The following is a 24,124-nucleotide window of genomic DNA, read 5'->3' on the forward strand; positions in this document are numbered from 1 at the left end:
AGGAGAAGGGTGGAAAGCGTGCTACAACAGAGGGGCTGCTCAGGTTTGAAAGGATGATTGATAAACCCCGATATTCTTCAGCTCGCTCTGTGCAGGGGAATGTGGAAGAGCACAGCAAAGGGGTGAATCCACATGCGGGGCCGTGGTGGAAGAACCATAGCAGGGCCAGAGCAGCCGTGTTTCACTTTCTGAATGATTCAGACAGGAGAAGCAGAAACTTCCAGGCTGCGTGAGAAGTTTCACCTTCCAGGGCAGTGGGGAAGCTGACACTTCCCAGTCCTGCTGGGGGAACGGCAGGCTTTCCTCCCAGGACATTTCAGCTCCCCAGTCGCACGACTCACATTTTCCTGGACTCCCAGGGGCTCTTAGGAAAGGGCTAGCCACTGAGAAGATGGGCAACCACCCTGTTATGCCTGCTTAGGAGAAGGACAAGGACTGTCCCTCTTGCCATGGGGAAGAAAATGAGGGGGGTGAAGGGAGACCTGCCAGGGAAAGAGTTAAGAGAGCCAGGGAGCAGCTGGGTTGCGTCTGTTTGCCGTAGCTATGTGGGCTGCGGGGTAGAAAAGAAGAATCTCCAGCCTGGAGGAGGCAGATGAGGGAGGGTCCTCAAGGACGGCGGCTGGGGATGAGGGAGGCGGCAGGTCTTCCCCTCTCTGCTCCCATGAGCTATCACCGCAGGGAAACTCTCCGGCTCCCCAAAGGGCTTGGTGAAAAGTGACGACGAGTTGATGGTTCTGCTTGGTGCTGCCAAGTTTTTCTTGTGTGGAACGATCTGTTTACAGCTGACGGGGTCTTGGGCTGCTCCCTGCTGCTGAAGTGACTTGACTGGGGAAGAAGACAACCAGATCGTCTGCTGACAGGACTGCAGAGACCGGGGGTCTGACACCGATGCTGTCCCCGGCCATGTGAACTCGTTCCGACGGATTCCCGCCCCAGAGCCCTAGTTCGGAGCTCTCCCACGATGCTGCCCCAGCTGTAGGTGGGGAACAGCACCGGCGTGGATGCCCTCCCAGGGCCAACCTGGCAGGTTTCTGCGGGACACTGGGTCTCCAACGCTGGCAGGCACACCAGGGCAGCCCGCGGTCATTGCCCAGGGCAGGGGCTACGCGTGCTTTGCAGTGCCGGACCGGAGCTGCTGGGAGAAAACCTGTCGGGCAGAGGCAGTGGGAAGTCGCAGGAGGGGATTCAGGGGGCTGCTGCGCCGCGGCTGAGCGTGGAGTTTTGCCAGGGACGGGATGGAGATGGTGTGGCTGTACGTGGTGCTGATCCCAATGCAGCACGTCCTTGCCCTGACCTGGCTGTGAGTATGTTTTGCGCTTGTACTGTCTGGATTGGAAAGTCACCTGGGGTGGTGCCGCCTCCCAAGAAAACAGACAGATCTGCGGGAAAAGGGTGGAAGAGGGAACCTGGGCAACCCGAAGGCAGCACTTTAGAAGGGGCATCTCTGGGAGCATGAAGGGAGAGGGACGGCGAAGCTGAAGAGGCGCAGACCGGGATGGGGAGTAGGAATGTCCAATTCGGCACAGACGAGAGGCGGCACATCCCCTTCCCTGCCCTGTTTCTGCGCTAAAATAAGGCTACAGAGGGCTAGCCCCCTGCAGACACGGCCCTGGCTCTAGCCCAGCTGCAACTGAACCTCTCCCCTGCCCCACAGGTACCTGGCCAAACAGCCTTCTCTGCGGGCGGTCCTCCGGGACCCCAGTGGCTGCGAGGGTCTGCCGGGGCTGGTAGAAGAGCAGGTCCGCGTTTGCCGGCGGCAGCTGGGAGCCATGGATGCGGCGAAGCGAGGTGCGGAGCTGGCCGTCGAGGAGTGCCAGCACCAGTTTCGGTCTCGCCGGTGGAACTGCTCCATGCTGCAGGGGCTGCAGGTCTTCGGCAAGGTCGCCATCCAAGGTCAGCGAGGGGGAGGTGGCGCAGGCAGAGTTGGCGTGGGGTCCCTTCAGTATGCCCACGGGGTCCCCTTGACGCATCAGCCTTTCCTGGGCTGGTGTGCAAGTGCCACCCTGGGACCAGCCCAAGAGTGGCCAGTGCCTTCCTCCACATGCTAACAAAGCTGTCAAAACAGAGCAAACTGAACTGAATGCACACGCTGCTACAAATATTAATATTCTGGCTAAACTTCTTCCTCATTTGGCCAGGCTTGGCTCTTTGGTCCCGTCTGGACCATTCTGGGTACCATCTCTGCATACTGATAGATCTTCTCCCCCACCCTGCCACCAGCCCAGCCCTTTGGAGTAGCAGCTCAAATCAAACCTTATTCTCTGAAGCTACAGTCCCTTTTTGTTGCAGGCCAGGGAAAAAGGATTTGCCTATGCCCCCCAAACAGCCATTTCTCACCCCGCTGCAGGCACACGGGAGTCTGCTTTCATCCACGCCATCTCCGCCGCCGGCGTTGCCTTTGCTGTGACTCATGCCTGCAGCCGTGGGGAGCTGGAGAAGTGTGGCTGTGACCGCAAGATCCGAGGAGTCAGCGCCGAAGGTGAAGGAGGAGGCGGGTGGCAGGGAGGGGATGGCAGAGGAGAAGATCCATGGGGAAGACCCTCAGCAGGGGAGGAGACACCTCCCTTCTCCTCAGCCCTTTGGGAGCTCCTGCCAGGGCTTCTCCTTCTTCATTTCATGGCCGCTTTCCCTCTGCAGGTTTCCAATGGTCGGGCTGCTCTGATAACCTGTCTTACGGGATTGCCTTTTCTCAAGCCTTCGTAGACAACCCTGAGAGGAGCCGCGGCATCTCCTCCAGCCGAGTGCTCATGAACCTGCACAACAATGAGGCTGGGAGGAAGGTAAGTGCAGGAACAAGGGTTGGGAAGCAAGCCCGGCTTCAGGAGCTTCTCCCTGGCTAGGCAGACCTCGGTCCAGCCCCTTTACCCTGAGGAGCAGCTCGGGGCAGCCGTGAGCTCCCGGAGGGGTCCCAGCCTCCCCTACCCACCTCTGTGCAGAGTGCCTTTCCTTACTGAGCCCAGCTGGGATTTACATCCCTTGGCCTTTTCTGCAAAGGAAATGAAATTTCCCCGCTCCGCTCTGAAGGGCTTCCCTGCCCCTCCAGTCCCTCCTTTGCAAAGACACCATCCTCTGCAGGGGCCATCGTCAGATCTGGTCCCTTCCTTGAGCATCCTCTGGCTCTGGGCAGATCTGTTCCACTCCCCACAGCCCTGTGGGTCAGAGCAGATCCCCATCTCTTCCCCTGCCTCAGGGATTTCTCTTACAGATGCAAGCCAGCCTGTTTCCCTTCTGTTTCATACTGGCCTGGCTTAAAAAGACTTTTTTTGCTCCCTTCCCTTCCCTTCCCTTCCCTTCCCTTCCCTTCCCTTCCCTTCCCTTCCCTTCCCTTCCCTTCCCTTCCCTTCCCTTCCCTTCCCTTCCCTTCCCTTCCCTTCCCTTCCCTTCCCTTCCCTTCCCTTCCCTTCCCTTCCCTTCCCTTCCCTTCCCTTCCCTTCCCTTCCCTGGGGCTGATGCTATCGTCCAGCCCCACGGGAGGTGTGGGGGGGAACGGCAGCTGCTGGGGGGCTTGCAGGCATGGAATTTGTAGGGCAGGGTGTCCCGGGTCCGGCTGGCAGCTGCCTCCTGTTCCCCAGGCTCTCCTGGCCCACATGAAGGTGGAGTGCAAGTGCCACGGCGTGTCGGGCTCCTGCGAGGTGCGCACGTGCTGGAAGGTCATGCCTCCCTTCCGCAAGGTGGGCAACGTCCTCAAGGAAAAGTTCGAGGGGGCGACGGAGGTTCACCCCAAACAGGTCGGTTCCCGCAAGCTCCTGGTGCCCAAGAGCTCTCGCTTCAAGCCCTACACGGCTCACGACCTGGTCTACCTGTTGGCCAGCCCAGACTTCTGCAACCGGGACCCCCGGCGCGGGGTCTTCGGCACTTCTGGCCGCCGGTGCAACCGGACATCCCCGGCCATGGACGGCTGCGAGCTCCTGTGCTGTGGCAGGGGCTTCCACACCGCCCAGGAGGAGGTGGTGGAGCGGTGCAGCTGCAAATTTCGCTGGTGCTGCTCCGTCAAGTGCAAGCAGTGCCGGCACCTCGTGGAGATGCACAGTTGCCGCTGAGGGGGAGCGTGCCGGGGCGGTGGGAGGCTGCCGGGGGGGACTGCAAGGTCACGGGGAGAGGACGGTCCAGGGAAAGACACGGGGAAGCAGGGGAAGGTGTGGGGGATACACACAGCCTGAGAAGGAGCGGAGGAGATGTGGGGTTTTGCTGCCCTGCCGGAGAGCAGCCCCTGGCTCCGGGGGTGCCATCGGCTCCTCTGTGCTCCCCACCCAGCACGCTCTCGCCAGCCTCACTGGGCTTTTTGTGGTTTGAATTGTTTTTCCGGACGGAAGGTTGGAGGACACAGGCCCAATAAACCCTTAAACTTTAGAAATAAACCAGCTGCAACGGAAAGCAGAGTGCGTACGTCAGCTCCTTCCTCACACGCTGTGTTTGGGACCTGGAGGGTACCTGGCTCTGCTCCCTCCCGTGGGATGGAAGGGGACGAGGCCGCACTGGAGTCCTTGTGCTCAGGGGACACATGGGCTGCAGCGAGTGAGAAACACCCGGGTGCGGAGCAGGGGGGCATGGGGACCCACCCCGGACATGAGGGGGGTCACTGAGGGGTCTAATGGAACGACAGCATCAGAGAGAAGGGAGCAAATTAGCTTTGTGGGCCGAATGGGCTCTTTATACATTAAGACTCATCCTTGGGAGAACTACAGAAGGGCGAGAAGATGGCTGGGAATTTCAGACAAGGACACTTGGGCCAGTGGCTCTAAATCCAGATTCCCAGGGCTGATGCCTTCTCTGGTGTTCAGCTGCTCCTTTGGCTGCAGAAAATGTTTTCAGGAGGAGTTCCAGCAGGTGCCACAGTGAAATGCTGTTGAGCCAGGCTCCCCTCACGCTGCCGCCAGTGCAGAGCGGGCGCTCGGAAGGTGAGATCTGGCCACGATGAGCTGGCTGGCCAGCAAGGGGTCTGGGAAGAGCTGTCCAAGTCTATCCAGGTTCTCTGCCCCACCACAGCCCCAGAGAGCCTACTCGGGAGCCCTGTGCTTCCCGCGCATCCACCTGGTACCGTGCATCACCCCTTGGTGAGGTTGAGGAACCTCTGACGCCAGAGCCGCACCTCCTCCTCTCCCTCCTTCTCACTCAGCACCCGGTACGTCTCGTTTCTGTGGCAGCCGCGGCGAGACATCTACAAGGAGAGACTGAGTTCATAGGACCGATACCGCTGCCCATCCTTCCCCACGAGGACGGAGGACTCCCATGATGGCCGGCATCTGGAGGCTGGGATGATGGGGCACCAGAAGGAAGAGGGGAGAACCAGCTGTGAAGTGGGAGGGAGAGGATGATAGCTGAACTGTGTGTTTCCTAAGATACGTGCTAGTCCTCTGTCCTGCTCTGGTGTTTTTGTTTTTTGTTACCACCCAGTAGATGCGGGGATATACAGGGATACCCCGACGGGTGAGAGGCTGCCCACAGCTCCTCTGCCTCAACGTTAGTGGCTGTCTCCGCTGCCATCTCTTACAAATCCCACTGCCTCAAGTACATGCCAGCTGTGCTTGGGTCACTATTTGTCACCTCCCCACCCTGCCCCCCATAAACCACATCCAATTCTGTCCTGCCGGAGGGAAAAGCAGTGGGCCAGCGAGTCCTGCAGGGACTCGGGGCTGGCTGTGGAGCGACCAGCCACGGAGGAGAAGGCTGTGTAAAGGACAGTGCGGGCTGCTCCTCACCCTCTGGTTGTAGAGGCTCTGCTGGAGACACTGGTGGCTCTTGAACACGCAGTAGTTGGGGTGCTGAAGTCCGTCTGAGTCGCATATCTGCGGAGATGGGAATGAAGGCCAGAGAAGGGAAAGGAGAAGGAGGGATGGGAGCATCCACTGGGCACCCACCTGGCTCGGGGCATCTCCATCCTGGAAGGCAGCGTACTCTGCCTTCAGCCAGAGGGTCACACGAGGGTCCTCACAGCCGTGGGTGGCAATCCGGCTGCACCAGTACTCCATCCTCAGCCCTCTGAAAACCTCCATGCCATAGTACTCCGAGGTCTCTGGGGAGCTGGTCTGCAAAGGGTTGGGATAAAGAGAGCCGTGCTTCTTCCCCCCCCTTCCCCACCACCCAGTCCCTCCTCCTCCTCAGAGGCCGGCAGGACACGCGGCACGCTCGGTACCTCGTCGCCTGCGGCCCGGTGCTGGGCTGAGATCTGGGGGTTGATGTAGGCGGTGAAGCCGCCCGTCTCGCAGCGAACGCGGTTCAGGTTTCTGATGTTCAGACACTGCTCCCTCTTGAGCGAGCAGAAAGCGCAGTCGGGGCACAGGTCCGTGTGATGCCGCCCAAGGCTGTCGCACACCTGGGGTGGATGCAGCGGGGACGTCAGGGGCGAAGAAGGAGACCGAGGAGCTCCCATATCCCTGGCTTGGAGCTTGCCTCCCTGGTCACCCAGGTCAGCTTCTCCCGGGAGGGAGCACCCGAAAGGACGGCGCTGACGAGGTCTGGGCGCTTGGAGCATTGCGGTCAGCGCTGCGGGGAGCCCTGCACACACTGGGGATCAAAGGTGGACACCGGCATCTTTACCGAATCTCCGAACCCAAGGACTCTTTCTTCCATCTCCTTCCAGGCCTGGGTGACCACCGACGAGAGGCATTTTCCCTCCAGTATTGCATAGCACAGGATTATCACCGCCTCGTCCTTCTTCAGCGCTAAAAGGCTGACAAAGAAAGGGACAGAGAAAGTCGAGTCTCATCTCTTGTCACAAGCTGGAGATAGACCTTTAGTTAAAAACTGAAAGGGGGAAAAACAACCCCAAAGCATAGCCAAAAAAACCCCTTCCCAAAGAGACCTTGGACTCTTGGCCAAACTGCACGGAGGAACGGGGGCATCTGCAGAGTCTGTATGTGCCGGTGTAACACGGAGGCTGCAGGTTTGTGTGTGCATTCAGGAGCACGTGAGAGGGACTGGACGAGGAGCACAGCTTGAGGAACGGTCCCAGGGGCCCTGCAGCAGCTGCTGCCTAGTTTTGTCCATCCGAGTGCACAGCGAGGAGATGTTTGTTAGGGGTCTGCTGAGTGTTGACCATGGGGCAGCCCCGTTTGGGTCTGGAGCATGTAACTTATGAAACCTCCCTCCTGCTTGAGCCAATGTATTTGACAGAAAGGGGAAAAAATCGGTAACAATGAGTTAACTGTTCATCCAAACTGACACGGGGAGCTAGAGGTAGAAAATTTAAGGACAGTGGGGTAAGGACAATAAGAATATTTTGCATCTCTTAGGAACAGTAGAAATTGTAGACATGGTACAGAACTGTTATTAGACAGGGATGGTGGCAATTATCAGCAATGACGCAGAAGAGGTAAAAATGCTCATTGACTATTTGTCTTCCGTGTCTGGAAACAAAACCAGTGATAAATAAACAAACTCTGATCTGGCAGAAATTAAGAAGAAGATAAGAGCAGCAATTGCTTATGTTAAAATGCTCTTAAAATCCATTCATGGGCTAACCAGTATGAAGTTTTCCTAAGAGTAGCTGAAACTTCTTGGAGACCTTCAGATTAGCATTAAAAAGGTAAAAAAGAGGTGGAGAACCAGGAGGAAGTTCATGAAGATGAGATTTCTTAAGGCCTGGAAAACTTTCACCTAGAGCGAGAAGCTAAAAAAGCTTTACTTAGCTGAGCAAAGACACAGTGGGTGGCCGCTCAGTCCGTCAGTATTTTTACCAAGGTGAGGATCAGCTGGAAGCCTCTCTTCGTCAGCAGGCTTTTGTGACCAGAATTTGGGGTGAGATCCATTCAAACCAGAAGTTATCTACATGTTCCTAACACGAAGGGTATTTAGCATGGGAGCAGCTGATGGGGTGGTTTCTCCGCAGCTTGGAGACTCCAAAAAGTTATCCCAGATTTCTCTTAGGAGAAGGGTTTGTAGCTCAGCCACACGACAGTGTTTTTCCCTCCGGGCTTGCCAGGCATGGCTTCACGTCCTGCGCTGAGCAGGAAAGCCAGGGTGAGTCATGGGAGCAATTGCCAGGCCTGAAAGCTAAAAGAGATCAACCTCCCCACTCTTGTGATTACACGGCGTGTGAAGAAATCAAGCTGTAAGGAATGTTTGGTGTTCGCAGATCCGCGGACGCGTGAGAATCATACACCCACCGTATGTACAGGAACATGCGGCTGCTTGGCATTGGCGCTGGGTTTGGATGTGCGCTCACGTAGGACAACATGGGTGAGCGTTAGGGCTACTAAGAGGAAAAAATTTCGTGCACCTCCTTAACACATCCCTGGGCCCTGTCCCACACGTGGATGAAGGAGCTCGCAGCGGGTCAGACACAAGTGATCCTGTGCCCAAACAGTTCACACTAACCGGCAGCAAGTGAGCATGTCAAGATCTCTGAAGCTGTATCTCTCACTTAGATACTGCAAGAGAACCTGGGAAACCTTAGTCACAGAAAATATGAGTACTAGATTTTTTTTAAAGGCATTACAGTCAAACTTGTCTTATCACAGCGCGGCAGATGCTGCTCTAGCCTGCATCAGGGCAAGCAAAGACGTTCCTTCACCACACCGCCTGTGCTGCACTGCGGACAGGCTGCAAATGGTATGCTGTGAATACAGACGTCTGAACAAATTACTGTGGTGCCGACCCACAGCACATAACCACGTCCACTGAAAAACCGAGGACAGCTGAAAACCTGGAAATCTACGTGTTGCAAGCCTGTGGGTCTCTTACTGCAATGCACCACAGTGTCACCAACCTGGTTAGAGGTTCGTGGAGGGAAGGTCCGAGTTCAGAGAAGACAAAAGAATGTGAACTGAGGACAGCAGTGACAGACACCAACTCTTTCAGGCAAAGCTGGAAAGAATTAAAATGTGCCAGTAAAAAAAAGAAACAAAGCCCACCTACCCTGCAGAAAGCACTTCCAGAAGCTGTAAGATCCCTCATGTCCACTCCTCCATCCCATGGCTCCACATGATCCTTTTTATTTGGGGTTTTTTTTTTTGTTTCCTCTGTAAACATTCAGACCATTTAGGATACCAAGAACAGGAAATTTTAAATTTAGAGCAAAAAGTCTGTGCTCATCCCACTCAAAAATCTTCTCTAAGGTTGTTTGATTCAACCCTCTAGCATTTTTCTGTGACTGGGAGCTGGACGCCGCTGAGAGAAGAACCCGTGACAGCCCCCAAGGCACACCTAGCATTTCTCTTCTGTAAAGGATTGCTTTTTGTGTGGGGATTACCTAACACGGACGATTTCTCTCTTAAGCAGTTCTAGCCCAGGAGAGCAACTGTTCGGTCCGCTTTGCTGACAAATCTGTGACAGCCGAAGGGAGTTCTTGTCACCACTCAGATGTTTGACTACTTAGGCACAGTTCGATCTTTGCCTTCAAGAGTTGGTAAACTGGCTGGGTCACCTTGATGGGACTCACAGATTTCAATTAAAGACCCTGATATTATTCTCCAAACTTATCTGAAAAAATTTATCCACAAATATGTCATTATTGGCTAGTGTTCCACTACTTGCTTGTTATTCCAGTGGCACATTGTGATTTGATTGCTTCTTCATCACACCAGGATGATCAAGCCAGTAAAGTGAGAGGCACATTAACAGTAATTAAAAATGATATGAATAGCTCTGGTGTTTTCATCACTGAGGTAGAAAAAAGAAGAAAACTGTCCAGCTTGCTGTACTTTTTTAAAAATAGCAAATAAATAACAACCTGAGGTTTAGAAAGCAACTGCTAATAAATGGGTTTAACAGCCTTTGCTTTCTCCAACACATGTACTGGTCCAACAAGTGCAACCTGAACAAGGTGCAAATAGAGGATTACAGGCAAAAAAGGCAGTAGAAGGGAACTTTTCTAAAAAGGGTGCTTTCGTAAGTAGCGATAAAACATCTGCTGAGTGTTAATGACCTACTTGTTCAGAAGTCAGATGTGGGCAGGAGCCTCTGCTGCACCACAAACTTCAGAATTATAGACCACGTTAGATACGATCGGCTCATGCGGATCAAAAAACCTCGCATCCCTACGCACCACCTACCAAGGCTTTGCTGTCGGCCGTGTGTGCAGATGCACACGAGCCGCGTCCCTGACATCGGCTCACTCACCCAGGAAACCGCCGGTTGTGCCATCAGCCTGAGGTTACCAAGAAATTCTGTTGCGCTCTCTGCCACATTCATTTCCTCCTCTATCTCCGCTCTCCATCTCTGCTGTGGGGCTTTCTGGCCTCACAGCTGCAAATTTATGACTTGGTTTACCACCTCTGGGTAAGATACACTTAGATCATCCCCAAGGCACAGCTAGATCCTGAAAGCAGATGAGAAGTGTCAGGGGAACGGGTCCCATCCTGCACCACCAGACCCAGGGATGGGTCCTGGGCTGCTCCCTCGCTCGCGGGCACCTGCAATCCACCATGCCGTGTCCCTGGTTCCTCTCCCAGTGATTCCCAGCGTCCTGGCACCGCTCTTCGGTGCATCCAGCCACTCTCCCAGCGCTGCTGCCTTACGGCAGTGCTTGGGCTTTGTGTCCCATCACGGAGGTGTTACAGGCAAATGGTAGCGGCACTGGTGCTGGGCCCCTGCACTCGTTGACACGCTGCTGAGCTGTCTGTGGGCGTGCAGAAGTTTCACCGTGCACCGGGGAAAGTGATAGATCTGTCTAAAGCAATTTCCTAATGCAGATCCCTCCCTCTGCACGTTAATGTCCTAACTGCTGCCCTGGAAAAAGCCTAACAGGTACTGGGAGGCAATGTTTCAAAGGGAATGTGAAAAAATATAATTAAGAAGAATCTGTGGGCCAAGATCAGTAATTGCTCAAAGGCAAAAGGAGAAAACTTCAGATAAAAGCCTATCTTGCTTTATCATCTCAAGACATGGAGCGACACACATAGAGCCTACTCCAGCGGTATCTCTGAGGAGTGCTGGTTAACAACATCCACCTCTCCCTCGACGTAATGACGAGGATTTGGGCCATTAACTTTCAGCTGCTGAACCTCCCAGATATTGGCTGGCTGTGTGAGGTGGAGTGAATACCTGAGGCAAGCAGAAAGGAAGATAAGGAGCAAACAGCAGCTTTCCAGCACTTTGTAACTTCTGATTTAGGGGGGTTGCTGCAGGAAGCTAAAACCACTAAGGGAAAAGCCACTCTTAACAGCCTCAGAAAGAGCAAGTGACCTCAGCCCGGCAGCTAAGCACCACGCAGCCACCCGCTCGCTCCCTGCCCACCCAGTGGGATGGGGAAGCGAATCGCAAAAAAACCCCCTTATGGACTGAGATAAGAAAGGTTTAATAACCAAAGTAAAATAAAATATAGCAATAATAATAAAAATAATAATAATTGTAATGAAAAGGAATATAACAAAAAAGAGAGAGAGAAATAAACCCCAAGAAAAGACAAGTGATGCACAATGCAATTGCTCACCACCCGCTGACCGATGCCCAAGCAGCGATCCGCCCTTCCCGGCCAACTTCCCCCGGTTTATATACTGAGCATGACGTTCTATGGCATGGAATATCCCTTTGGCTAGTTTGGGTCAGCTGTGCTGGCCATGCTCCCTCCCAGCTTCTTGTGCACCTGCTTGTTGGCAGAGCGTGGGGAACTGAAAAATCCTTAACTTAGGGTAAGCGCTACTCAGCAACAACTAAAACATCAGTGCATTACCAACATTATTCTCACACTAAATCCAAAACACACCGTGCCAGCTACTAAGAAGAAAATTAACTCTATCCCAGCCAAAACCAGGACAGCATGCCAAGAAGGCAGGCAGGTTGGCTAGGTACCTGAACAGATCAAACCCAGCGGGTAACCCAAGGCAGGAGCTATTGGGAGAACGAGAACCTAAGACCTGCCCAAGGGCTCGGGGAGCAGCGACGGTGCGAAAAACTGTATTTTGTAAATATATCTCTCCTGCTGACCTGCACGATATTGCAGCCTTTTACCTCTGCCCCCCTGGGACACTGAAAGACCCCTGCTTTGAGAGTCCCAAAAGTCTGGGAGCATGTGAACTTCTAGCCTGGTGGCAAGAAGACAACCCGCCTTGTCACGGCTCCCCTTTCACAGCTAGCCGCGCACGGTAGTGCTATGGAGACACTAAATTGGGTCCTGGCCTCACTGAAAGTCCAAAAGATACCTCTACATAATCCCCAAGTGACAGCTAGTTCCTGAAAGCAGCTGAGAAATGTCAGGGGAGCGAGTGCCATCCCGCACCACCAGACACAGGGTAAAAAAGGTAATTACGAAGGGGTAGTGAGAATTCAAAAAGAGTATTTTTTTTTTTTTTCTGGGGACAGTATTTATAACGAAGGGCCTGATCTTAAAATTAAAGCTGCCGGTGATGAAGGACTTAAGCACCACGAGGACTGTTTGGAGGAGTAAAGCAGGAGGAGGAGGGTGCAGCCGCTGGGAGGGCTCAGCTCAGCCTTGCTGGGAAGCTGGGCTCGAGTGAACCACGAGCATCCGCGCGCAAATACCGACGGGATGGGATCTGTGTCCGGGATAGCCGTGACGCTGAAAGGGGCGTCGGGGTCATAGCGGACAAACAACGCAACAGCGGGAAGCCCTGGGAAAAAGGGCAAGTGCAATTCTTGTGTGCAAACAGAGGAGCAGGGAAGGGAAGGGAGGTTGACCGCCTTCTGTGTACCCAACTGCTGAAACCCATCGCTGAATGGTGCACGCAGAGCTGGAGCGTGTGGATGTTTTAAAGGGACACTGAAAATTGCCACAGAAAATGAGAGTTGTGCGGGCTTTATAATGTAAGAGCTACAGAGCTCTCTTTAGCTTATTGCAAGACTGAATCGTGGTATATAGGTAACTTAGAGAAGAAGAAACACTGGGAAATAAGTGGCTCTTTAATCGTGGGACAGAAAGCCCCAATAATAAGGACTAAAAATTGAAAATAAGTGCAATAAGAGACATTTCCCCCCCCCATAATGATTCACTGCTAGCAGAAATACCACAAAAGCGTGCTGCAAATTCTTCACCTTGTTATATTACTACCTTTGTCCTGTCTCTCTCTAAAGGTCACAGCTAGCTTCGGCAGGTACTATGGAAGCTGGTAGAGCTGCCACAAGCAAGGGTGAGCGAGAAGGGACGGATGTCCCGCTGGACATAAGACCCTAGGGAAGACACGCAGCCCTGGATTCTGTGCCCGTCACGACCGTGCGCACCTTGTGTTAAACCAGAGGCTGAACGGCACCTGTGCACACCGACCAGTCCCACCCAGCACTGCTCCTCTTGCTGGAATGGAAATGCCTCAAAGCATTTTGCCCCTCATGTTCTGAAGTCCCTTGGAGAGGAGGCGGGATGTGGCGAGCAGCAAAGCTGACAGGCGCGGTCTATCTCGCCTTTTTATCCTCACTCGAGTTTAAGCTTTGCTTAGCATGACTGATGGGGCTCGGCTGCCAGGTTACAGGCAGAGAGTCAGCATTAGTGTGTCTGAGAAACTGCAGCAGAATAGCGAGTGTCATCTGCAATCACAGCAGTCCCTCAATAATCCCAATATAACTAAATCAGAGCAAGGCTCAATTTCAGAGGCAGGGAAAACGAATAGATCCTCAATGAAACAGAATTTTGCCTTAGAGTACATACACCAGGAAAAATTTGCCAGGCAGTAAAAGCCTCCTACAATATTAGGAAGGAGGATGACATAAGTTACAGCCTTGCAAGAGAACAGTTATAGCTTTTAACAACATGATGCAATTCATTTTTACATGCAGAAGTGGGATCTCTGGCTCAACTGTATAGTACGCAGTGTTTTTGATAGAAACCACAGATGTGCAATCATGCACAAAACCTGTGCGCTTACAAGAACATCACTAGCCAGCAACAGAGCGAAGCCAAAATGACTTCTCCATGAAAACCACATGTAGACAGCACATTTTTTGCTCTTGGCAAGCAAAATAATCTTCGCATCTCAGTCAAAGCAAGTGGTCCCCAGTCACAAAGTCCTAAAGGATCAAAAAGTAGATTTGAGTGAAAACATACCATCCTTTTGCAGGTCTATTTCTGTTTGGGCTCACCAGCCCCAGCTGCCTGAGGACAGAGGTGAATGGATCCTGGCAGATCAGCTGAGAAGAGCTCGAGATGCTCGACAACCTCCTAAAGCATCCCTAGGCCAGAGGAACTAAGAGGGGCGTGTAAAAGGATTGCGGCAAGCTGGACTGTCGCAGGGCCCTGTGCTGAACAGGCACGCAGCTGCTTTCAAAGCCAGAACAGGGAACCAGCAGCCCCCTGGGAAGAGCAATGCACGGATCCAGAGCGCGGAGAGGCGCACGTGCTCGAGGAGAAGTAGTGGTCCAGCACAGCCAGGAGCAAGGCTCTGTGTTCCCGGCTCTGTTTCCTAGCCCAGGGCTGCTTTTGCTCCACCTGGGTGAGGCTGGAGCATTCCTCGGAGTGCTCCTCGGGTCAGACTATTTTAAGAAACGTCTGCTTCACGTTGCATGCGGAGAGGCGAGGAGCACGGCGGGACACACGTTTACTCCAGCGTCCCAAGGACCTGTGTTCTCAAGGAAGCTATTTCTGCAGGTCGTCCAGATTCCTGGGAGACGTGAGTTGGGAGGAGGATGAGTGGAGAGGTGACGGCACGCTGCAGATGGCCGCGGCGTGGGGATGCACGTGCGTGGGATAAAGCCCTGCCTGCAGCTAAAGCCCAGCCTAAATGCACTTTGCTCAGGACGCAGGGACAGTAACATCGTCAGGCGCCTGCGGTGCTGGGTCACCCTCTCCCTGCTCCCTCTGTGCTGGGCCGGGGGGTGTCTGAGGGGCTCCCCAGGTACATTCCAGCTCCGTATGGGACGGCTTGCTCCAGAAAGCCTGCCTGCACTCGCCAGCTGCTCGGGGCAGGGACACGAATGCCACGGGGCTACCAGCCGGTGCGCGTGGGGACAGCCCTGCACCGGTCTTCCCCTCACCTGCCGGGGGGGGCCGTATCCTGCACCCCCTCCTCGGTGCTCCCTGACGTGCTCCCCGGGTCTGACTTGCTGCTGGAGTCCGGAGAAGAGCCCTCGGTGCCCAAGGACGTCTCCAAGGAGAGGGCCAAGCGGATCAGCTGCCAGACGCCGTTCCGCAGGCGTTGCTCCCAGGTTTGCTCCTCCTGGGCAGGGAATCCCAGCCTGGGAGGAGAGGAGGCAGGGGCAGCCGGCACCGGCAGGGTCGGCGGGAGCACAGGCAGCCCCCTGCCCTGCGGGGGTCTCGGCACCCCCGGGGTGGGCAGGGGGAGATTCTTCGGCACCGGTTTCTGACCCGACAGCGCGTAGGAGTACTTCAGGAGAGCATCCACGTTGGCGCGCAGCAGGGCATCGGCGGGCGAGAGAGAAGCCTGCCCCGGAGCTGGGGACAGAGTGGGACGGGGGGGGCTGAGGCCAGCCAGAAAGCTGCTGGGGGGGGACGAGTAGGTACGGGAGACCAGAAGGCAAGCAGGGGCACCCAGCGCAGCTCGGTGCAGCCGTACCTTCTTCCGTAGGGGAGCTTTTGCCCCTTGTCCAGAAGACCACGACGTGGGGTCGCTCCGTCGGGAGGAGAAGGTTTTTCGGAGGAGACGAACTCGGACAGGGGATTCGCTGAGCAGAGGAGAGAGGGAGAAACGTGAGTCCTGCTGTGTTACCTTCCCTTCCTCCTCACCGCTTCCATCTCCCAAGAGAGACTTCCCCCCCCCCCCCCGTCCCAAATCCTGCTCCCCACCTTGGTGTAGAACTGGCGTTTGAAGCAGCGGTACTGGGCGAACTGGCAGAAGGTCTGAAACCACGGTGCCTCTGGGAAGTCAGAGCAGACTGGCCCTGGAGAGGGGTGAGGGAGAGACGCAGGATGAGGCCAGGCAGCAAGTTTTGGCATCTGCCCCCTTGGCCCGGGTGCAACAAGAGCCGGGGACCGCTCCGATGGCTGTTTTCAGAGCGGCTTGTGGTTGAAGGGAAAGTCAAAGCTGTCTGTCCCCAAGTGGAGATCACAGCCTTGTGCTGTTACAGCTCCCGATCTCAGGCGCCACATGTACTTTCCCTGCAAACCACCCAGGGTTTCAGTTCATTCTTCTGCCCTTTTTCACACAGTTATCTTCCCTTTTACAGAGACTCAAACTTCTGGTTTCTAGGATCTGATGAGGACTCTGTTATTAGTCCTTGAAGGGTTTAAAAAAAAAAAAAAAAAAGTGATGTGGTGGGTTAAAAAGATGACCAGACCGGACCTGGGAACATCAGAGGAGACAACCTCTTCAGGGCAAAAATAGTTTGACACTGATTCCAGCCGTGCAGGGGGTGGAGGAAAGTCCACAGGGCTGAGATGCTGCCGGCAAAGCCTGTGCCCGCACACGCGCACCATAGCCTTGCCCAGCGCTGCTGACACTACTGGCTCAAACGCTGCAGCTCCTCCCGCAGCGATCGCAGGATAGCCAAAATCATGCAGGAAAGCCAAAAACCCTGGGAGATTTGGGGAGAGGGGTAATCTCGTGCTCCCTCTGCTCTATGAGTGCCTGGCCCAGCTAGCACAGCCAGCTCTTTGCGCACACCAAACGGGTCAAGCGCTGGCTGAGATGGAGGGGGTTAGCAGTGAAATCGCCCTGCTCTCCTGTTAGTTGCCTGTACACCATCTTTTACGCTGTACGCGCTTCTTCTCTTGTGCTGAGCATGTGGATTCACCAGCGAAATTAGAATTTCAGCTGTCTACCAGGATCCCAGCCCAGAAAAATGCCCAACTTACAGGGAACACGCCAGATCCCCGCCCTGTCCTTTGGTGATGCCCTGTGAAATCCCTCCAGAACGTGGGGGACGGGGACTCGGCCAGCGCAACGCCCGTGCTCGCAGACTGGGAGCTGCAGAGTTACCCCCCATCGCGCAGCCACTACGTGCAAAGGAGCGTTGCTGCCATCGGGCAGGGGAGGAATCCCAACCGTTTGCCAACGCCAGCGTTAGCCTGGCTCTCCCGGGCCAGGTCTGGAGTATTACAGCTCGCTGTGTGCTGTCACAAACCATTCCTATGACGATACAGAAACTTTCCATTTTGGGGTGGGGGGAGAAGAAAAGTACATTTTCATTCCAACATCTGGGAAGTGAAGGAAAACTTGGCACAGATGAAGTTTCCTGTGAGCTGTCTTTGCTGGTCTCTTGATTTTCACCACGGCTCAGCTCTCCCACAGCCTGTTGAACACCGATGGCATGGCCTGACGAGCAGCTTGCCTCCTGTAGCGCCGATCCCCGTCTCCTCTTTTCTCTCAGCTCACCTCCCCTATGGAAATACTCGTCTTTCTTTGAGTCCTCTGACCTTCCTGCCAAGGGGAGCCCTTCCCAGCACTAGCTGCTTAGTTTAATCAATAAGATCTTTCGCCTCTTTCCTCTGCTCCTCCTGCCCCTGTGTTTGTTGCAAACAGCTACAGCTTCGGCTGGGTGTCAGGAAGGCATCCCTTTGGGCTTTGTGGCCACCTCCACCCGCAGGAGCTCCCAGCATGGAGGGGAGCAGGCAATTAATTGACAATTGCATCATCACTAAAAGATGGAGCCAGCCGAGATATTTGCATACGCTCATCAGGAAGCATCCTCCTGACTCTCATCTTCCACAACAAAGAGCGTGGAGAGGCTACGTGTAGGCTTCCCTTGTTTAAAACACAAGGTAACTGCTTTCCTCAGCACCACACCTGAAGAGGCACAATTAATGCTCGTGCATATTTGGACGTAGACAGCACTGCCATTTGTCTGTGAGGACAGTAGAGGCAAAACATGTGAGGGCACGTGCTGTGCTGCATCCACTCAGCCTTTCAGCCTGGCCGCAACATCTGCCAAAATAGCCCCAAAACTGGAAAAAAGGGAACACAGAGGCAAATAAAGCCTGCCGGATGGGTCTGTTGGGCTGAGGGATGGAAGAGAAGGCGGCAAAGAGGGCATCCTGCAAAACCGTCCCATCTCCTGCCATTCCCAGATGCTCCTGCTCTTGGCAGCTGAGCCTCCGAAGGCAGCAGCAGTGGGAGAGTGGTTGGCTATGGCAGAGAGCAGTGCCAGGGCACTGGGCATCACTGGGAGAGGAACCAGGGACAGCCCCCGGGGGCACCGAGTGCCACGGCATGGTGGACCGCAGGTGCCCGCGACGAGGGAGCAGCCCAGGACCCATCCCTGGGTCTGGTGATGTTGGGTGGGACCCGTTCCCCTGACACAGCTGCAGAAACAAGCAAGAAATAGTTGCCCTCAAGCTGCAGTCCAAATAAGCACAGTTGGCGGATCATTCAGTTCATTGACGTTCATAGCTAAATATAAAGACATATTTTTTAATGAGAAAATTGTTCCTATTTTTTTTCCTCTGAAGAAAAATACAACAGAAGTAGTCCCGAGTTTTTCAGCTGCACAGATATAATTATGCCACTTAAATTCTCTGATGCAGGGGTGCAGGGAAAGTATGACTGCAGAGATTTAAAGGGTGCTGTTGCTATGGCGCTTTCTGAACTGGGATGTTTCTTGGCTCCTGAAATGTTAAACACTTAAAAAAGCAGCTTATCAGCTCAAGCTTTCTTAAAGGCCCATGAGAGCCCGTGAGCCAAGTTTCTGCATTAAACCCCAGATCAAGCTGGAAGGAGCCGGTCGGGTCGTAAGATGAACTGTTAGGAAGAGATGATGAGCTTCAGCGAGCTTCAGAAAACTGTGGCCATTTTTTTTCCCCTGCCACCCCACCAAGGGAGATGCGGAGAAGGTGAAGAGCTCAGTGAAGGGCCACCGAAGTGGCCACGGCTTTTAGCCCGTGACCCGTGAAGAGAGGCCGGGGCAGCTGTGCTCGCTCAGCTGGGTGAAGAGGAGATGGGGAGGTGAGTTAATGGCAGCCCGCAAGGACCTGAAGGAAAGCTACAAGATGACAAAGTCAAACTCTTCTTGGTGGTGCCAGACAGCGCGAGAGGGAAAAAAAATGGCAAATTCCTGCTTGGGAGGTTAGGGCTGGCCATTAGGAAAAGCTTTTTTCTCCAGGAAAGTGGTGCAGCACTGGGAGGGGTGCCCAGAGAGGCCGCAAAACCAACCTCCCTCGCACAAAGCCACGGTGCCCCAGCGCTGGGACCGTCCTGCTCCAAGCCGAACTTTGGGCTGGAGACCCCAAAAGAACCCGTCCCACCACCGGTCCCGCCGTCCTGCGGCATTTGGGGGCAGAGAAAGGGCCGGCACCGCTCCAGCTGGAGCGATGCCCGCCTCCGCCCCTGGAGCTGGGCTGATGCCCCTACCTCTGGGGACGCGGCCGTGGTTCTCCTCCTGGTCCCGCTGCAGGACGGCGGGGCTGAGGCAGCCGTGCGCCTGGCGCAGCTGGCAGGACAGTTCTGCCTTCCAGGGGGGCTGCAGGCTGGCAAAGAAGAGCCGGTACTCGCTGTCTGACAGGGGGCTGCCCGGGGCGGGAGGCACCGGGGGAGCGGCAGAGGACATCAGCAAGGTCAGCAGCCCTGGGGAAGAAGGCAGAGAACGCTTAACCCTCCTTAACGGGAGCGAGCGGTGGGTGGAAGTGAAGGAGCAGTTGGTGGGGCACTGGGATGAGCTGGCCTGAGGTCCCCCTGCGTCACCCCTGCTTGCAGGGCCCTGGGGGAACCAGGAGCTCGGGGGGAAAAAGAATGAAAAAGCAGGGAAAAAATAAGAAGAGAAAAAAAGAGAAAAGAGAAAAAAAGAGAAAAGAGAAAAAAAGAGAAAAGAGAATAAAAAAGAGAAAAAAAGGAAAATAAGAAGAAAATAAAAAAGGATAAAGAAAAAAGAAAAAAGGAAAATAAGAAGAAAATAAAAAAGATAAAGAAAAAAGAGAAAAAGAAAAAAGGAAAATAAGAAGAAAATAAAAAAGATAAAGAAAAAAGGTAAGGAAGAAAAAGAAAAAATAAAAAGGAAAAAATTAAAATTAAACAAGAAAAATAAGAAAAAAGGAAAAGAAGAAAAATGTAAAAATAAAAAAAGAAAAAAGAAGAAAAAATAAAAAAGAAAGAAGAAAAAAGAGGAAAAAAGAAAAAGAAGAAAAAATCAAAAAAATTAAAAGTTGGGGGATTTTTTTTTTGTGTGGGTTGAGTGACAGTTGTTTGGGCTTGGTTTGGTTTGGGGGAGGGATTTTTTTTTTTTTTAGTTGTTTGGGGGTTTTTTTTGGTTTTTTCCCCCCCCAAAACCCCAGCCTTACCCACCTGGTAGGCTCCGCCACCCACCCCTGCGAGCCGTCCCCTCCACCACGCTGGGGGCTGTGCCCCTCCACAGGGACGTCCCTCCATCCCCTCCATCCCCTCCATCCCCTCCAGCTGGGCCCCCTCCTCTCCAGCCTCCCCCCCGTGCTCAGCAGCCCCTGAGGTAGCCCCGGGAGGGCGGTTAGTGGCCACGGGCAGGTGTCTCTCACCCATCAGGCAGGGCAACCTCGCCATGTCCGCCCCAGGGCCCAGCAGGGCAGCCCCGGCGGTGGCGGAATGGGAAGGGGATGGCATCACAGTGGGGGTGCCGGGGGGGGCAGCGGAGGGGAGCCGAGGCACAGGCTCGTGAGGGAAGGTGGGTGCCCCGCGAGGAAGGAAGAAGCCGGGGCCACGGGGACGAGGCAAGCAGGAGGAGCGGGAGCCGACCTGGGAGCGTCCCCCCCTGCTCCGGGACACGGCGGTGGCTGGCAACAACCCGCGACAGCGTTTGACGCCTTGTCAGGCTACTCCCGGGCTGAGGGTACCCCGAAAGCGGTACCTTTGGGGTACCTTGCACCCCCAAAGCGTTTTGTGCTCTTCTGCGGGGGAAAGGGGATAAAAATCTGTTCCACCCGCAGGGGATCAAGACGCACCCCACATCTCCCCAGGGAGCATCCCAGCACCGGCTTGCTTCAGGACGTGGTGGGAAGCTGGTTTGATCTCTCCCGGGGCAGCCGTGCCACTTTCTGAACCCCCAGCGAGTCTCGGGAGCACCAGGTGGTCTTCTTCTGCCTCTGGCACGGGTGTCCCGAGTGCCTCTCTCTGCGTGGTGAAGCCTTCCCAGGAAAAACCGGGAATGGTGCCGGCAAAAGAGGCTTTGGGACCACCAGCACGGAGGTGCCCAGAGCCCCACAGGGCTGATTTTGAGGGAGACCCCCACACCCACATGCCCGGTTCTTACTACAGAGACCAAAGCGGGGGGTACGGACTCAGCGACCCACGTGTGCGCCCTGCAGATCGCAGCTGACGCAGCGCTTCCCACGGCTGGGCACTTTCTGATGCGAGAGGGAAAGACACGACCATAACCATCACGGGCAAGCAGCTGTCAGGGTGGCTGGAAAGAAAATGCTTGGCACAGCAGCTCCAAGAACTGCAGCCATAAGCAAAATGCAGGGTGGCACAGCGGTTTTGTGTACCCGCCGCATCACCCCGCAGCCTCAGCTCGGCTGCGAAATGACACCCTTGCAGAACCGAAGAGGAGCTGCAGGCAAAGCGGGCAAAGTTTTCAACAGCGTAGCAGGATGCTGCTGAAGAGGTCGCTTCTGTCCCGAATCCTGGGAGATTCGATCAGCTCTGCTGTACGCAACCGCTGCAGAGCGCGCTGCGGATGCGCCGGCTGCGATTGCAAGGCTGACACGGTAGCTGAGCGGCCGCACAGGCTGTCAAGGTGAAAGCTCAAATCACTCCAGCCATGCAGTCTGTTAAAAAGGTGTCGGGCGACAGCACGTAGCTCTGCCAGTCCTTGCAGGAGACAAGCTGTAGTTTGCTCTAAGATGTCTTGTTGGAAGGTAAGGTTTCTGAGAAGCTTGAAGCCTGAGCATTTAACAGCACTGAATTTCAGGATTTTTTTTGCAGCTTCTTAGAAAGACAGTGAGCAGGAGACATTTTCCAGCTAGCTCTTGCCACTCACATTAAAACACGCAATGCTGCTGGGGCTTGCAAATTTTAGCCAATTCCTAGTCTTCCATTGCTTAGCTTGAGACACGTTGAGACGCATTGCTTATTAGCTGATTTTAGACAACCCCAGGGCCTTCAGCTCCCAACTCTGTTAATCTCCTCTGCTCCCCAGTGACCGCGGAGCACAGGCTGATTTCTGTCATCCCGACTTGAGCAGCTTCCCAGGGGAACTCAGTGCTGACCTCAGTAGCTGATGGAAATGCATGACCTAAGAAAGCACACTGACGTGGCATGTCACGCAGTGGTATTAATGTCTGGCAGGTGCTGGCTACATGGACTGCGTCTACATGTGCCAGCAAGAGATTTATGGGATATGAAAACAGGAAACAAGAATGAACGGACCAGAGTCCCCAGACATACACTCAGACCTCAAACACAAGGTAGGAGACGAAGGAGCTGTCGAAGAAGTCATCCTCGGCTGATGCTCTAGTAGCAATGCCTGTGGGAAGCTGCTGTATATTTGGAAAGAAGGCGGTTAGTGGTGTGAGGACAGGTTGGCTGCTTAGTACTTCTCATGCACTGTGACATACCCTGGATTTGGTTCAGGTTGTCAAAAATCCTTCAGGGAACTCTTACGGTCCGCAAGTGCGTTGAGAAGCCAGCTCGTCTGCAGCCTGCACCCGGCAGGGTCGGGAGACGGAGAGCGCGGGAGACACCGCTGTGCTGTTCAGGTAGGTTTGTGCCAGGTGGCTATGGGGCACCTGTGTTGTAAGTTTCCACAAAAAAGAAGTCATCTTTGGGAAAGGGATGAGGACAGGAGGAGCAGTAGTTTGGACAGGAGGCATCAGTGCGGCAAGCTGCGGGGGAAGTCTACTCCCTGCTGCTGCATCAAGCAATTACGGTGGTCAGTAACGCGCAGCACAGGGGTGATGTTAATTCCAGTATTTTGATTTCTGAGGGTTAACTTGGCACCTTTAAGGCTGTAACCCTGATGACGCATTACGAGCTGTATAATTTTTGCAATGAAGCAGATTTGCAACCTTGTTTTCAGAGCCGCCACAAAATGGCTTTTCCCGCAGACGGTGTTCGCGGGCTGACGTACGCAGCTGTAACCCCCAGGCCTACAGCGTGCCTGCCGCCAGCAGTAGGGATGTGTAACAGCAGGATAACAACTTGCTGCTGTTACAAGGAAAGGAGCTGCGTTTTCCATGTTGCTATCCAATCGCCGTGTCGATTCCGAGCTTTGGAAGAGCCTGTCTGGTTTGTGAGGGACCACCCTTTGGCAGGCAAGCTCCTCTTCCAAGTTAGTCTTGTTGTTGTCTTCAACATCTCTGTTATTTCTCAGTATTTTCCACTCTCCACGTTCCACCACAAACACGACCAGCAAACCCGAAGACCGGCTGCCATCTGGTGCTAACGGAAGAGCGGACAGCCCAGCCAAGAAGCCATCAGAGCCATTGTGCAGCAGCCAAGTAGAGGTCCTCTTCCAGTTCAGCTCTACGTCGTCCATGAAGCAGAAACCAGTTCGAGAGCCCAACGCTGAACACCTTCATCCTGGCAGCTATGGCCCTGTGGGTACCAGCCCACTCAGAGCAGAGCTGAGGTCTCCACCTCCACAGAAAAAAAGCATTAGAGAGCGTTCTGATTTAAACCAAAATGATATGAATTGCTGACTTTAATCACAGGTTAAATAATCTTCATTCTGCAGTTGTACTTTATTTTGGTAGGTTTACTGTCACTGGCTGAGAGCTATGCGAATATGCTGATAAATATAGACTTTACATTAAAATTGGCAGTCGTTTTAACTTGGTGGATATGTTAATCTATTCACATTTATACAAGCACTGTACAGTTATGCATTAATTCAGATACTTCATTTACATTTTATTTTGTTAGGAAGTAGTGAATGAAGCATTTTTTGCTTGTCATTTAGAAAATGGAATATTTAATTGATTGCAAAAACAGCATTTAAAGGTGGTTTCTTGAATTAATAATACAACCTAAAATGAAGTGGATTCATAAAAGCATGCTTGAATGAACTGCTCTAGTCTTTTTAGGCAGGTTTGTTTAGTGCAAGAACAATCTGATTTAACCACAAAGTTATCCCTAGTGCAAGCAGGGGCTAGGACTACTGAGCTCCAGAGAGGTCTCTTCCCACCTGAGTCTTTCTGTGGTAAGTAAATGGGTTCTTCCAACGACTGGGTCCTTCAGGCTTTCGGAACGAGGAAATCTCATGCTCTCACTTCTTTTTCTTGCTGCTTGTCAATGTGTAAAAAATACTTCCAGCCTTTTCTCCTCCCAGCCTGGTTTTCAGCTTTGAATGAGTTCTCCCTTCGATGGCAGCAACCCAAACCTCTGAAATTAAATTGTACATCTGCAAAAACAGACCAAAGTGGGCAATTTGCTGAACGCTTTTT

At 53.8% G+C, this 24,124-nt stretch overlaps 2 protein-coding genes across 2 annotated transcripts; one reads left to right on the forward strand and one right to left on the reverse strand.

Annotated features, from left to right (window-relative positions):
- Position 1: 1 nt before the first annotated feature.
- Positions 2-4,648, forward strand: LOC128145116 (protein Wnt-4-like). The gene is made up of 5 exons (XM_052794789.1): positions 2-1,300; positions 1,655-1,893; positions 2,348-2,479; positions 2,638-2,780; positions 3,573-4,648. Exons 1-5 carry the CDS (start codon positions 1,236-1,238, stop codon positions 4,038-4,040), a joined length of 1,047 nt encoding a protein of 348 aa, XP_052650749.1. The 5' UTR covers positions 2-1,235; the 3' UTR covers positions 4,041-4,648.
- Positions 4,649-4,667: 19 nt separating this feature from the next.
- Positions 4,668-20,774, reverse strand: ACRBP (acrosin binding protein). Its single transcript, XM_052794785.1, has 10 exons — positions 20,684-20,774; positions 19,128-19,340; positions 15,629-15,723; positions 15,399-15,507; positions 14,860-15,277; positions 6,538-6,670; positions 6,134-6,313; positions 5,859-6,026; positions 5,700-5,786; positions 4,668-5,158 (listed from the first exon to the last, which is right to left on the reverse strand). Exons 1-10 carry the CDS (start codon positions 20,703-20,705, stop codon positions 5,045-5,047), a joined length of 1,539 nt encoding a protein of 512 aa, XP_052650745.1. The 5' UTR covers positions 20,706-20,774; the 3' UTR covers positions 4,668-5,044.
- Positions 20,775-24,124: the final 3,350 nt, after the last annotated feature.

This window comes from Harpia harpyja, chromosome 8 (assembly GCF_026419915.1).
Source record: "Harpia harpyja isolate bHarHar1 chromosome 8, bHarHar1 primary haplotype, whole genome shotgun sequence".
NCBI classification, from domain to species: domain Eukaryota; kingdom Metazoa; phylum Chordata; class Aves; order Accipitriformes; family Accipitridae; genus Harpia; species Harpia harpyja.

What these genes read in the sequence shown, in the direction of transcription:
- LOC128145116 (XM_052794789.1), top strand. Translation starts at nt 1,236, where the DNA reads ATGGAGATGGTGTGGCTGTACGTGGTGCTGATCCCAATGCAGCACGTC. An exon ending in GTCCTTGCCCTGACCTGGCT is followed by an intron (nt 1,301 to 1,654) that starts GTGAGTATGTTT and finishes CCTGCCCCACAG; the next exon opens with GTACCTGGCCAAACAGCCTT. An exon ending in CCGAGGAGTCAGCGCCGAAG is followed by an intron (nt 2,480 to 2,637) that starts GTGAAGGAGGAG and finishes TTCCCTCTGCAG; the next exon opens with GTTTCCAATGGTCGGGCTGC.
- ACRBP (XM_052794785.1), bottom strand. Translation starts at nt 20,705, where the DNA reads ATGCTCCCTGGGGAGATGTGGG. An exon ending in GATACGGCCCCCCCCGGCAG is followed by an intron (nt 6,671 to 14,859) that starts GTGAGGGGAAGA and finishes TTTCTTTGTCAG; the next exon opens with CCTTTTAGCGCTGAAGAAGG. An exon ending in TCCTTGGGTTCGGAGATTCG is followed by an intron (nt 6,314 to 6,537) that starts GTAAAGATGCCG and finishes CATCCACCCCAG; the next exon opens with GTGTGCGACAGCCTTGGGCG.